This window comes from Emys orbicularis, chromosome 13, assembly GCF_028017835.1.
Source record: "Emys orbicularis isolate rEmyOrb1 chromosome 13, rEmyOrb1.hap1, whole genome shotgun sequence".
Classification (NCBI taxonomy): Eukaryota; Metazoa; Chordata; order Testudines; family Emydidae; genus Emys; species Emys orbicularis.
The window spans coordinates 35,178,303-35,192,091 of NC_088695.1; the positions used below are offsets into that span (position 1 = coordinate 35,178,303).

At 48.0% G+C, this 13,789-nt stretch overlaps 2 protein-coding genes across 4 annotated transcripts in view; one reads left to right on the top strand and one right to left on the bottom strand.

The window, feature by feature from the left end:
* Positions 1–1,245: 1,245 nt before the first annotated feature.
* TEN1 (TEN1 subunit of CST complex) lies at positions 1,246–10,500 on the bottom strand. 2 transcript variants are annotated; one of them, XM_065415933.1, is made up of 4 exons: positions 10,436–10,500; positions 4,506–4,668; positions 4,207–4,364; positions 1,246–2,264 (listed from the first exon to the last, which is right to left on the bottom strand). In XM_065415933.1, exons 2-4 carry the CDS (start codon positions 4,592–4,594, stop codon positions 2,128–2,130), a joined length of 384 nt encoding a protein of 127 aa, XP_065272005.1. In that variant the 5' UTR covers positions 4,595–4,668; positions 10,436–10,500; the 3' UTR covers positions 1,246–2,127. The 2 variants fall into 2 exon arrangements, with proteins under 2 accessions (XP_065272005.1, XP_065272006.1); XM_065415934.1 differs by having other exon boundaries at positions 4,506–4,614; positions 10,436–10,494.
* Positions 10,501–12,347: 1,847 nt separating this feature from the next.
* Positions 12,348–13,789, top strand: part of ACOX1 (acyl-CoA oxidase 1) — a 31,377-nt gene continuing 29,935 nt past the window's right edge. For both annotated transcript variants that reach the window (XM_065415652.1, XM_065415651.1), the window contains exons 1-2: positions 12,348–12,500; positions 13,555–13,714. In XM_065415652.1, the coding sequence (XP_065271724.1) occupies positions 12,392–12,500; positions 13,555–13,714 (269 nt within the window). In that variant the 5' untranslated portion in view covers positions 12,348–12,391. The remainder of the gene's footprint in view (positions 12,501–13,554; positions 13,715–13,789) is intronic.

Sequence of the window (13,789 nt, forward strand, 5' to 3'; positions counted from 1 at the left end):
CACAACGGAGTCATAGTCCATGACCAGAGCGCCTCGGCGCGACCATAATACAAATAACTTTAATAAATGCCTTTATGCCTTGCAAAATGGCCAACAAACATCTACCAGCCCAAGCAGACTCTGTCTGCCCTTAGTAAGATGATGGGGGTGGGGGAGGTTTACTTACCAGGCCAAAAAAAAAAATTGGTTTTGGCTTGTAGTATTCTGTAAGGCTGCCTCAAGAGGCTCTCAATTCCAATGTAAAGCAAAGGGAAGAGGCCTCTTTATGCCACATTTACTGTATTAGTCACGGTTCTCTTCCTTGGCGACTCTCTCCCATGCCCTCTGACGATGTGGAATGGCAGGGCATACATGGGTCCACTGACTGCACAGATCTTTGGCATGGCTGTACGAATAATGACCTAAAATGTCCTCAGTTGTTCCACAGCTGGGCTAGTAGCTTAAAAACTAATAGCCCAAATTAAGATGGTTCAGGCCACCCACAAAATAATTGTATCTGAATGTTACTAGTAAGTTGTAATGTCTGCATGCTCTAGTCCAGGCCTTTGGGAGAACCAAACTACCTCTCAAGACTCCATCTCAGGTTTTACAGTGAGCCCAGAGCACATGAAGACAAGGCTTAATAACTGTGTGAATAAACATACAGTGCAACATAATCAAACAAGATAGCGAGCTGTATAAATGATAGGCAAGTCTCAGGTCTTGGTTTCAGGCACCAGGTAATGTGGAACCTAATATACACCTAGCTCCCTCTGGCTTCCGTATTGGGAATTCTCTAGCTAGAGTTTCTTTTATTGTATGTCACCATAGAATCTACAAGCCAAACAAGTAACTGAAGTGCAAAGTGTTGTCCAGTTGGACGTCACAGTGAATGCTGCTCCCCACCTCTCCTTGGGAGGTTTTCTAGAGCAGTTAAGTTTGTTTTATTCCCCTCCCACAGACATTCTCTTTCCCCACCCCACGTTAATGTTTGTCTTCATTTGCAGCAGTATGGCTTTGGTAAACAGATAGGTCTTGTAGTGTGTTCTGAAGGTAGACAAGCCTTGATGTAGTCTCATGTCCTCCTCCCGTAGCTCTTCCAAAGCCAGGTACCCTTGAAAGAGACCCATTATTAAAGAACACCCCCCTGACTCAGTTCCCTGTGTCTTCAGCAGAGTTACAGCAGGGATGAATTCAGGCCCCTTAACACGAATGCAGTTTTTAATCACTAACAGAAGCAGGCTGCATGCTCTTTTCATCTCCTTTATTTATGAACATTTCAGTCAAAGAACACGTTCAGTACAATAATAAAACAGACAATTTAGGTTTTCTTAAAGGAAAGCACCCCCAGGATCAGACTCTCTCCTACTCTCGTCCTGTAAAGGAGGGAAACAAATGACTAACCTCCGTCTGCGGGGCACCACAATTTTATATTTCAGAATTCATTGGGTCAAATTCCTTCCTCAAACGCACGCACCCAACTCCCATTGACGCCAACAGACACTGTCCACGCTCGTCTCAGTCTGAGATATTGACTTTAACTGCAAAGATGCACCAGCTAGTGTAATAAATTGGTGCGTCATTTTCTTGTTTCTAGAGACCTGGGTTCAAATCCTGACTCAGCTCTTGTGTGATGAGGATTTGGTCTTGTCCTCTGGGCAGATTTGCTTGAAGTTGCCATTCAATTCAGCATGCTTCCCAGTCTCTTTTCCAGACAGACTTGAGCACTGGAACGGTGGGAGTTTGTAAGGGTCAGGACTGAGGTGCACTGGCATAGCTGCATGGGGCCCATGACTGGAATAGTGGAGGGTATTTCAGATTAGGTCTGAAGCTTATTGACAGAAGTGTGAGGGCGAACCAGCTTAAACCCCTGGTATCTCTGACTTTCACAGGCACTCAGTTCATCCCATTGATGTGACGGGACAGAAAAGAGTGATAAAAATGAGACCCTGAAAACACCTAAGGCAAATGCATGTTCGGAGGACATCCAAAACCTGAAACACTGTGGAAAGGGGCAGCAACCTCGGAACCGGATTGGGGCTCATGGTGCCAAAACAGCAAAAGAGCAGCGGGATGCAGAGAAGGACGGAAGGCAGGTGATGCATCTGAGACCTGGACTCAGTCCAACAACACCTTCCTCCAGCAAGGCTAGGAGGCACTGCTCTCCACCTGCCCCTGTCTCTCTCGGAAATATTGCCGCTGCTCCTGTATTGCCTGCTCCAGCAAGGGCAGATTCATCCCTTCCACGCACGTCAGCACCCGAGCCTTCAGCACAGGCCCCTCACCTGCAAATATAAAATACTGAATGCGGCTTCTCGAGAGGAGAACTGTTACGTAGCATCTTTTGCACAGACTGAACCCCCACTGTTACATACTAGGACTTGAAAGAGAAATTGAGAGAGAGGCAGGAGAAAATAAGGGGTTGAGCTGAACTTTAAAAATAGGCGGAGAGCGACCGAAGCAGAGAGTTATGGGGAGATTGTTCCATAGAGCAGGAGCTGTGGCAGGCCAGGAGTCCTGGGTTCTGAAACTAGCCCTCTCGCTGACTAGCTGTGGGACTTTCTGGTCTTATCCTGTTTCATTGCCTCACCTGCAAAATGGGAACAATTCCCTGTGGTGCTGTGAGACTGAAATCATTTGTGTTTAGACTGTGCTTGGAGACAGTCAACTGGAAGGCAATCCAGAAAGGCATGGTGTTACAAATCATGTATGTAATCAGTCTCAAACTAATTAAGAAGAATTCCACTCACTGATGATTATTATTACAAGGTTTTACCTGGGACAAAGCCACTCAGCTTCACTTGGCAGTCGTACAGCCAAGCCAACATTTGCTTTCTATGTCTTATAATGCAAATAAAACGATCCTCCGAGCACCATAACAAATTGGATCTGGCGCCCTTCCTCACCGAGCTTGTCGGACTGCTTTCACGCCTCACATACCATGCCTCAGAGTGGGGATGTATTTGTGATGCTCTGAGGGAAGGAGAAGAGATGCAAAGATTTCTAAGCTGTGGCTCAAGGTAAACAGCATGTTGCAATGTAGTGAGTTAAATGTGTTTGCAAATTACAAAATACAGATGAGGAAAGGCAATTACAGTTATTGAAAATTTAGGGTTGGGATAGAAAGATTCGGGCGGGGGGGGGAGGGGATTCTCCTTAATTTCCCACGGTACATGTGCAGACACACATCCCTGCTGCGTTAGCTGTGTGGAACTTGCACTTTGCTCACTGTGTCGGCTGCTCAATGCACAAGCATCGGGTCCTGTTTGTGGAGCTATGCTAATCCCAAATGACTAGGATAGAAAATATTAATTTGTCTCTGTGGCACCTTCCCTCAGAGGATCTCCAAGCACTTTATAGGCTAATCAGTCCTCACAGCAACACTGTTAGCCTAATAATTACCCTCCTCATTTTACAGGTGGGGAAACTGAGGCAGAGGACAGGGGTGTGACTTTCCCAAGGTGTCAGTGAGTCAATGGCAGAGTCAGGAATAGAACCCAGATCTCCTGACTCTCAGTCCTTTAAAAGGTACTTTAAAACCAACCTTCCTCCCTATAACATGGGTTCACTGCAATTCATTTCAGCTAAAACATTCATTTTAAAATACACTTCTTGGTTTTAACATCTATGCTTTAAATGAGCGAAATGATATTACTCTACGATCAAACGTGTCTTCTAATGTTGCCACTTCCTAAGACTTTGAAACACGAACACGCTGAGCTGCACTATGCCGTCCCAAGCCTCCGCCGAGAACACCAGTTTCCCTGTAACCAACTGATTAACTGCATAGTGGTATCAAAGAGCAGCGATCACAGCGTTCCGAGATAAGGCTATCTTTTAGAGAGGAAAGGTCCTTTATCATAGCCATAAAAGTAGTAATATTTGGCATTTCTCTAGCGCCTTTCATGTGCCAATCTCAAAGTACTTTATGAAGGTGGATAAGGATATTATACATGGGGAAACTGAGGCACAGGGCAGAGGAGTGATTTGCCCAAGGTCACACAAGAAGTCAGTGGCAGGGTTGGAAATAGAACCTGCTCTAACCATAAAACATGCTGTGTCTCAGAGTGAGTTTGAATGATTTTCTTCACCTAATAGAACAGTTGCTTTGGGTGGAGAGGGAGAGCAAAGGAGGACAGAGGCCTAACCAGTGCATGGTTTTTTCCTTTCCTCAGACGAACAGTCAGCTCCTCCTTTCACGTAAGGAGAAAACAAAGAAGCACTTACCATCCCTCTGTTCAATCTCTCCCAGAGCCACATATAGGGATCCAAGCTGGGCTTGGAACGGTTCCACAAATTTGGTGCAAACACAGACCTGGTGCTGGACTGAACTGCGCAGGGCTGTCAGGATGGCTTCAGACTGGACCATGTCATAACAGTGTAACCTGAAACACAATCGATTCAGTGAACTCAGCAGCAGGGACCCTAAAAAGTGAGTTGAGAGGACGCAAGGAAGAAAAAAGGAACTACAGACGTGACAGAGACACTGTTGAAAGTAGCGTTGGCCTGAAAAAAGCTGCTCTCACCTGCCAAATGTTCGCAGGGTCTCCCCATCTGCGACTGATCCAGAGTTAATCTCCCAAGGAAAATAATAAACACCAGGACTGGGCAGCATCTTGCAGAGCTGACAAAATTCTGGGCAGGTATTTAAAGGGATGTTAGTCAACCTTCATAGGCCCCAAAATGTACCTACAAAAAACCCAATGGATGCATTAAGGCCTTATGTATAAAGATATTTTCTCTTGATTGAGAGGTTTAACAATAATCACTAAGTACTATCTTCAAAGTGCTACACAAACTTTAATTCTCATAACTGCTCTGAAACAGGAACATACTTACCCCATTTCACGAGAGGGGGTAAATTGAAGCACAGAGAGAATAAGATTTGCCCCACAGTGGGTCAGCAAAAAAGCTGAGATTAAAGGACTTGGGAGTTTCTTACTCCCAGCCCTGTGATCAAGCCGCTAGATTACACTGCCTCGCCGAATATTCCTGGGGTCCTGAAGATCCTATACAGAGGTGACTGTGGTAGTGTGTGTACACAACACTATAACCCACATAGTAACTAAGGCCCCAAAATTGAGTTATTGCTATTTAATACCCAGGCAAGTATTAAAACCTTTTAGTAAAGACAGACCAGCGAGCTGACAGAATAAAAGCCCAAGGTCTAACAGCTAGATTTATCCAATAGTCTGCGGAAACCCAGAGTGGCTGCAGTCTTTCACAAAGGTGTACTGCTGGTGCAGCTAAAGAGACTTCCGCCTTTCCCCTGTGAATGAATGAACTGAAAATCAATCGTATAATATCAAACACTGATAGTATATGATGTGCCACATATAGCTGTAAAATGGGGGGACTTGATGGAATCTAATACAACTTCAAATGGGGATACAGGCCGTCCTCGAGTACAAAGGAAGTCAACTATAAGTAATACAGCGTTGGGCAAAATATTGTAAACTTTAGGAACAGGATTTGCCTCATGGGAAAGAAAGAGGTTGCGTTCCTATTGATTTATTTTAGCTAAAGTAATAAAGTGAAGCAGTAAGGCTAAACAAGCATGCTTCTGCTCTCAAGTTAGTGAAATACACCTGTGCTAAAAAAAGGCTGTAAATAAAAAGAAATGCGTCAAATAGTGTGTTTATAATGCTAAGGACCATTGACCACCGAATGGAATAATCCAAAATGTAACTGCTTGGTAAATAATGCACAGACTCAGCTCAGCCCTACATGCTAAGGTCCAACCATTGTTGTTAAAACAAGGAGAACAGAAATGGAAGATGGATACGCTGTTCTGACCTGCTGGACAACCACAGTTCTTGACGTGACTTTGCCCTGTGTAATGGACTGCTAAAACAAGCTTAAAGAGCATCAAAGAATATGGAAATTATAGGAACTTTAAACTGGACTTTTCAGCCGCTAGCAGAGTGTTGATGGAGAAACTGCAATTTGAGCGAGCATAACTGCAAAACTGGCCAAAAGTATGCACCCCAAAGGGAAAGCAACTTGCAGAGAGTGTTCAAGGTATGTCCCACGGCGGCTGTACCAATAGTTATGGTTACCTTGTCTTACACAAGCTGGTCTGACAAGATGTGTTGCACAAAGAGACTGGAAAATTCCAGTTCCAGCAGCAAGAGCTCATATCTTGTTCCCTGACTGGCTTGTGAGAGAGAGATTCACTCTCAGGCTTTCACCTCCGATGGGTGGTGCATCTGCCCTGAACTCTGACAAGTAACACACAGACTTTCTGTTGGGTGATGACCCAAATCAGTCAGTTGACCGCATCCTGAAGCTAAGTACCTATTAGTAAGAAAGCGTATGTGCTTGTGTATGTGTTTTAAAGATTATGACAGATGTGTGGGTGTCTGTTTTGTAACCGGTTCCAATCAAGATTGTTGCAGAATAGTTTTAAAACTGAACAAGTTACTTTTGTTAATTGGGATTATAGAACACGGTGCATATATCTACCATAGTTAATGGTTTCACTCGGCCTTTCAAGTTCTAGGTGTATACAGACATAAGACAAAGTGTGGAAGCTTTTTGAACTGTCACAAACATAGGCGATTATCTTAGGTCATTAGGAGGGTCAGTCACATCCTACAACTAAAATACACCCCTACCTCGATATAACGCTGTCCTCGGGAGCCAAAAAATCATACAGCGCTATAGGTGAAACCGCGTTATATCGAACTTGCTTTGATCCACCGGAATGCGCAGCTCCGCCCCCCCGGAGCACTGCTTTACCGCATTATATCCGAATTTGTGTTATATCAGGTTGCGTTATATCGGGGTAGAGGTGTAATTCATTGGGAAATAGGCTAAAAGGGTTGACTAATGTAGATCTATTGGGAAGAAGACCTTGGTGATTGGGCATGTAAGTAACTTACCAAATTTGTTTTGTGATCTAGCAGTGGATGGTTTTTCCTCTGAGTTAGCAGCACTAGAGTTGATAATCAATTGGCATGAATGAGGCCCTATCCTTAGGGACTCTGTCAAAAATTTAAACAAAGTCACCTTTCCAAATTAGTAATTATCAATGTTTTCTACTGTGGGTTGTGTAACTTGATTCCGAAATCTGAAGGGCTATACTGACTGATTTTCTAACTTAGTAATAACAGAAAGTAAATGGAGTTAGACCTACCTACACCCAGTCTGAATTTGACCTATAGGTTCTACAAATGAAGGAGTCCTGGTCAAGACAAGATTGTTCCCTGTTGTACATTTACTACTGCAGGGGTAGGCAACCTATGGCACGCGTGAAAAACACGGCACGTGAGCTGATTTTCAGTGGCACTCACACTGCCCGGGTCCTGGCCACCAGTCCAGAGGGCTCTGCATTTTAATTTAATTTTAAATGAAGCTTCTTCAACATTTTAAAAACCTTATTTATTTTACATACAACAATAGTTTAGTTATATATTACAGACTTATAGAAAGAGACCTTCTAAAAACGTTAAAATGTATTACTGGTATGCGAAACCTTAAATTAGAGTGAATAAATGAAGACTCGGCACACCACTTCTGAAAGGTTGCCGACCCCTGTAATACTGTATTGAACCACCTACTTTCAAATGGGTTTTCATGCACTTCCCTTGAGAAATTATTTAGTAGCTCTCACTGTCATGTTACAGAAAACTTGCTTCAGAAGTAGCAGACAGGATAATCTCACCTTACTACTCTCACCTCTGGCATGTTGGGATCAGGCTATTTAGTGTTTACTATAGGTATTAAAGTTTCAGGAACCATTGTAATGCCACCTTCCTGGGTGGAGCCTGTATCACCTCAGCTATAATAATACTTTACACTAATGTTGCCTTCCATAAAGGGATCTCAAAGTCTTTAGCAAACATTAATTAAGAAGCTCCCAACACCACTTTAGGGACAAACATATTTACCGCTCCCATTTACACATGGGGAAATTGAGGTTAAAGGACCTGCTCATATTTATACAGCAGATAAGTGGTAGCTATTTTTATCCTAGAAACCGAACACAGGAGTCCTAACGCTCGGTCTTGTTCTGCAGCCATAAGACCTTCTTTCCTCCGTGACAGAGACTGTCAAAAAGTGGCAAATACGGCTGGAACACCTGTGAGATCAGCAACTTCCTGCTGCTTCAGTATATGTATATGGGAGTTAGGTTCCTTAACTCCATTTAAGAGCTTTAATACATGGAGATCTCTCTCCACAGCCCTAGTCCAAAATCAATGGAAGCTCACTTGTTGGCTTCACTAGATCCCAGCAGCCGAGCACATGGAGTAGTCATTTCTCCTTTCAAACTACACTTCCTGATGCCCTCAGCGGCGTATGTGCAATGGGCCCAGCCATTTAAGGGTGTCATCATCAGCCAAGTGGAAAACCAGTAGCCCACTGTCAAAATAAATCAGGGATGCTCTTAGCTCACCCCCAGCACCCTGCATCACCACCTCTTGCTTAGAGACTAAAATATACCCATGTCCAAAGTTCCCTCTATGCCACACTGGTGCACTCCCCTCCTCCTGGCAGGGCCCCCACAGTACGCCAGCCTGTTGTGCACAGGAGCTCCTTCGCCAGGAGACAGTGGGAAGCAGGAGTGAAGCTCCTCATAGCCAGGAGAAAGGGGGAGCAAAGATTCCAGCACACCCACCCCAAGAACCTGAGGAAGGGAGAAGATTCCTGATCAGCTTCTTCTCCCCAGGCCTGAAGGGTACATAAGGTCTCTGCATCCCACCCAGCCCCGCCAGGCCTTGGTGAGGAGGCAAAGATTGTAGCAGCAGGGCCCGTTGAAAAGGCTACAGGGCAGCACTAACTAATTTTGGCAGGGAAGCACAAACTGATATGGAGAGCGGGAAGCAGCAGTAGGGTTGCCAGGCATCTGGTTTTGAACCAGAACGCCCCATCGAAAAGGGACCCTGGTGGCTCCAGTTAGCACCAGTGACCGGGCCATTAAAAGTCCGGTCAGCGGCGCAGCGGGGCTAAGACAGGCTCCCTGCCTGCCCTGCCTCCACATGCTCCTGGAAGCGGCCGGCATGTCTGGCCCCTACACACAGGGGCGATCAGGGAAGCTCTGCATGCTGCCACCACGCCCAGTGCCGGCTCCACAGCTCCCATTGGCCGGGAACTGTGGCCAATGGGAGCTGTGGGGGCAGTACCTGCAAGTGCAGGCAGTGCGCACCGCGCAGAGGCACCTGGTTCCTCTTCCTAGGGGAGGGACATGCTGGCCACTTCCTGGCAGGGCCGGCTCCAGGGTTTTTGCCGCCCCAAGGAGCAAAAAGAAAAAAAGAAAAAAAATAAGCCGCGATCGTGATCTGTTCCACGGCCGCCGCTTCATTCTTCGGCGGCAGGTCCTTCGCTCCGACAGGGAGTGAGGGACCCGCCGCCGAAGAGCCGGACGTGCCACCCCTCTCCGTTGGCCTCCCCAAGCACCTGCTTGCTGGGCTGGTGCCTGGAGCCAGCCCTGCTTCCTGGAGCAGCACAGAGCCAGGGCAAGCAGGGAGCCTACCTTAGCCACACTGTGCCACCGACCAGGAGCCCCCTGAGGTAAGCGCCGGCTGGAGCCCGCACCCCGATCCCCTTCCCACACCCCGATCCCCTGCCCAAGGTCAGAACCCCCTCCTGCACCCCAAACCCCTCATCCCCAGCCCCACCCCAGAGCCCACACCCCCTCCCACAACCCAATCCCCTGCCCTGCCCAGAGCCCCCTCCCACACCCTGAACCCCTCATTTCTGGCCCCACCCTGGAGCCTACACCCCCAGCTGGAGCCCTCACCTCCTCCCGCACTCCAATTCCCTGCCCAAAGCCCAGTGAAAATGAGGGAGGGAGGCTGGAGTGAGTGGGGGAGGGCAGGGCCTTAGAGAAGGAGCAGGTGTGGGGCCAGGGTGTTCAGTTTTGTGCAATTAGAAAGTTGGCAACCAGCAGCAGCAATTGACTGGGGGAGGAGGGAAGCAAAAGAGTGAGCGATGGAAAGAGGAGAAAATGAAGGGGGAAAGAAGGAAGAACAAGGAGGGGGAACTGGAGGGTTTGGGGGCAGTCTGTGAGGAAAGGATAGCTGGCAAGAGTTCAGGGGACCCAAAGAGGGTGTATAAGGGGATCAAGGGGTTTGTGCTCCGACACTCTGCAGGAACAGTGTCTCTCCTCCCCAAAACCTGGGGGCCACCTCATGTTCAGTGCTATAGAGAATTAGCCATTTACTCCTGGGGCTTAGTCAGGAACCTGTCACTCATGCTAAGGGGAGCTTAACTCACCAAGCAACCTGGCAGTGGCAGGGTTGCTTCCCCCACATTTTGTGTCACGTGTCTGTTTCCTTAGCTCACAGCTGGGGCATTGGGCACCCCTATTCCCCCCCTTCTGCCTCTGATTTCTCTTTCAGGATCTTTAGGGCCTGCTCTGTGGGTTTTTTCACCCTCCGTTAGGCTCTCTGTGACCCTCCCTCATTCTCTTGGGACCCTTTGGGGAGAGGTCATACAATGCGCTGCCCCTTACCTCTCTCCCTAGGACGTTTGCTTACACACACACACCCGGAACCTGGAAGCCGGAGAGAGCTCTGCAATAAATCTCCTCCCCCTGCTTTCCCACGTGGCCAGGCGCCTGGCCACATGATTAGACGAAATTGCTCAACCCAGTCTTCCCTTGCAGATGGCAGCTGCAAAGCCCTGCAGAGGAACTTATGCCAGTGAATGTGCATAGTCAGGTTCTCTCCCAGCTATGTAAAGAATGTCTGTCTCCATTAATCACTCCCTCTGCTTTGTGCCAATGATGTGTTGCAACCGGAGGCTTTCATAGTTATTGACTCCTTCCCACATAGTTCTGAAAAATGTATTACACAGGTTCATTGGACAGGGGGCAATCACAGTTTCTGAAGGTAGGAGGCTAGATATGCATCTAAAATAGAGAAATCCAGGCCACTAACTTATGTTTAGTACCTATACAGTGTTATGAAGCTAAAGGGCTACACTTCGTCCGTTTCACCAGATATATTTATTTGTGTTGATTTTAAAATTAAATTGTGAAATAATCTTCGTGGAGAGGTACCACTTTGGTGGATAGCGGAGGGGACTGTGAATGCTACCTGGATTCTATTTCCAGCTCTGATGCTACTGGCAGTGGACTAGTTTATGCTCCGTTTGAGTGCCCATTTGTCTAATTTAGTTTGAAAACTGATTTCGTTAAATCGATGCAGTTTTTGGTGAGAACACTCTTAAATCAGTTTAAGGCTTTATATCAAAATAGTTTATTTTGTTTTGTAACAGCTTTGCAGTGCCTAGCATAATAGCACCCAGACCTGTTTGCAATATGTTAAATAACAAATGTGCACTTAATAATAGGATGCTGGAGCTGTAACTCATAAAGCCCTGCAAATTTATGTTTCTGTTTTGATTTACTGCTGTGCCTCTCAAGGTGTGCATGGGATCTCCAGTACTTTAGCTGTGCAGTGGATGCAGGAATGCACTGCTAGAGCCCTAAAATGTCACTGTTCTTTGCAATTAATTCACTGGACTGCACTAATTGCATCACAGAGCCCTGAAATAGTTACTTGTTGCAATGCATTTAGTTCCATCCCTTGTATATGCAGGGTGGGACTGATTGTGATTTCAACAACAACAAAAAACTTGCACGGCACATTATGCGAGTGATACTGAAGTTCAAAACCACAAGAACCTCAGTGGCCTTTTGGAGGAATATCCAGCAGCTGCTCAGGATGTAGCTGTGCACGTCACTTGTGTCTATTTGCCAGTGCTATCCATTCCTGCTATGGCAGCTAGTTCCTTCAAAATGTAGATGATCAGATTTAGGGTCTGGTTTTTTCCCCTTGTTGTGTTTTAAGACACAGCCTTTTAACTTCTTAACCCATTGATCTTCCCCCTCCTGAGCACAATAACTCGCTGCCTCAACCTCTCCCTGATATGCAGTGTTCCCCTCAAGGGTTGTCACCTACTAGGCTGTGGGCCCTGGCTCCAGTGCTTAATTTGTAATGAAAGAAGTGCCAGAGCTCAAACAATTACGTTCATAACCGATACAGCAAACCCAGAGCCGGGGCCCAGCCCTGGCACAAATTAAGCACTGCCTGACCTGCTACTTGGCCAGAGCCCCACTCCACCTTTGCACCTTGCGCTAGGGTGAAGGAACTGCTGGGGCAGAGCTTCCTCCTCCTCCTGATCACACCAGTGAATGAACCCCGGCCCCGCCCCCTGCAAAGAGCTAGCCTAGCACTAGGCTACAACGCAGTCATCCAGCAGGCCGTTGCGCAAGCGCGCGTGGTGAGTGACGGAGCCGCGCGCCAATCGCTTTCTCTTCAGGTCGCCGCCCTCTCACGTACCACGCAAGGGGGCGGGGCTGGGAGCGAGGCTCGAAGCTGCCCGGCTGCTGCTGGCATTGACGCTCAGTCAGTCTGTGCGGGCTGGGTGGGGGTCACGGAGTCGGGGAGCCACCGCCATCGCGATGAACAAGGATCTGCGCAGGGAGCGTGACTCGGCCTCCTTCAACCCCGAGCTCCTCACCCACATCCTGGATGGGGGCGCCGAGCGGACCCGGCGCCGCAGGGAGATCGGTGAGCGCCTGAGCCCCCCACGGGCTCTCAGGGGACCCCCCCTCCTCACGGGACGGAGCCTCCCCGGACGCCCCTCCCCCACGGGCTCTGAGGGGACCCCCCCTCCTCACGGGACGGAGTCTCCCCGGACGCCCCTCCCCCACGGGCTCTCAGGGGACCCCCCCCCTCCTCACGGGACGGAGCCTCCCCGAACGCCCCTCCCCCACGGGCTCTCAGGGGACCCCCCTCGCCCCGGGCGCCCCTCCCCCACGGACTCTGAGGGGACCCCCCTTCTCACGGGCCGGAGCCGCCCCTGGCGCCCCTCCCCCACGGGCTCTGAGGGGACCCCCTTCCTCACGTTGGGGTACTCCCCTACCCTTCTCCGTGCCCACTTTGAGACCCCCCCTGGATCCTGGGGAGCTCCCATTCCTGTGTGTGTACTACCCCTGGAGCTCAACTGGGGGGGTTGTAGTATTGTCCTTTTCCCCGACCCCGCCAGGTAAGTTGGACACCACATATGTGGAAATCTTGCATCTTCTGTCCCTAGAGAAGGCAAGGCGCTCATAGGTAGGTGCTTGATATTGCTTCTTGCCCCCTGCCTTATACCCAGAGGCCCCATATGGGACTGTAGGAAAGGATGATCCAGTGGTTAGGGCACTAGCCTAGGGCCGGGATTGTTTCCTTGTTCTGCCACAGACTTCCTGTGTGACCTTGAGCAAGACATTTAGTCTCTCAGTTCCCCACTTGTAAAATGTGGCTAATGTAGCACTTCTCTACCTAACAGGGGTGTTACAAGGCTAGATACACTACAACAATGGGAACTATATGAGTACCTTAGTGCCCTGTGGTGCCATACCAGTGAATTACTGACTAAAAGGTGCTTGAACATACACTTAATGTGAAAATGGTCCACGGCAAGAAGTATTTTGACTAGCAAATGCACCTGAACTTGCTTCAGATTTTAGTATCTTAGGGCTGAGCATAACAATCCTTATAGTTTTACCCTTCCTCGTGGGATGACTGTCTTGATCTCTTGACCATTAATTCCTTTTCTGTTCTTCCCTTGTGCTCTCAGAAGCCTTAGTTCTGAATGATCCAGACTTCCAGCATGAGGATTTGAATTTCCTCTCCCGCAGCCAGCGCTATGAGGAGGCCATCAGGAAGAGCGCCCTGATGGTGGTGAAGCTCAGAGAGTATGGGATTGCAGATCCTGATGAAATCTACTGGTTTAAAAGGTACCTGACTCTGATGCAAAGCAGATGCTAGAAGAAAATTCTTCTGCATCATCAATGAAATCAGAGCGGTTTTTT

Bases quoted from the DNA above. Each gene is read 5' to 3' on its own strand.
- TEN1 (XM_065415933.1), bottom strand. From the start codon at position 4,594: ATGCTGCCCAGTCCTGGTGTTTATTATTTTCCTTGGGAGATTAACTCT. The intron at 4,365-4,505 runs GTGAGAGCAGCT...ATTGTGTTTCAG, and splicing joins ACCCTGCGAACATTTGGCAG to GTTACACTGTTATGACATGG. The intron at 2,265-4,206 runs GTAAGTGCTTCT...TTATATTTGCAG, and splicing joins AGAGATTGAACAGAGGGATG to GTGAGGGGCCTGTGCTGAAG.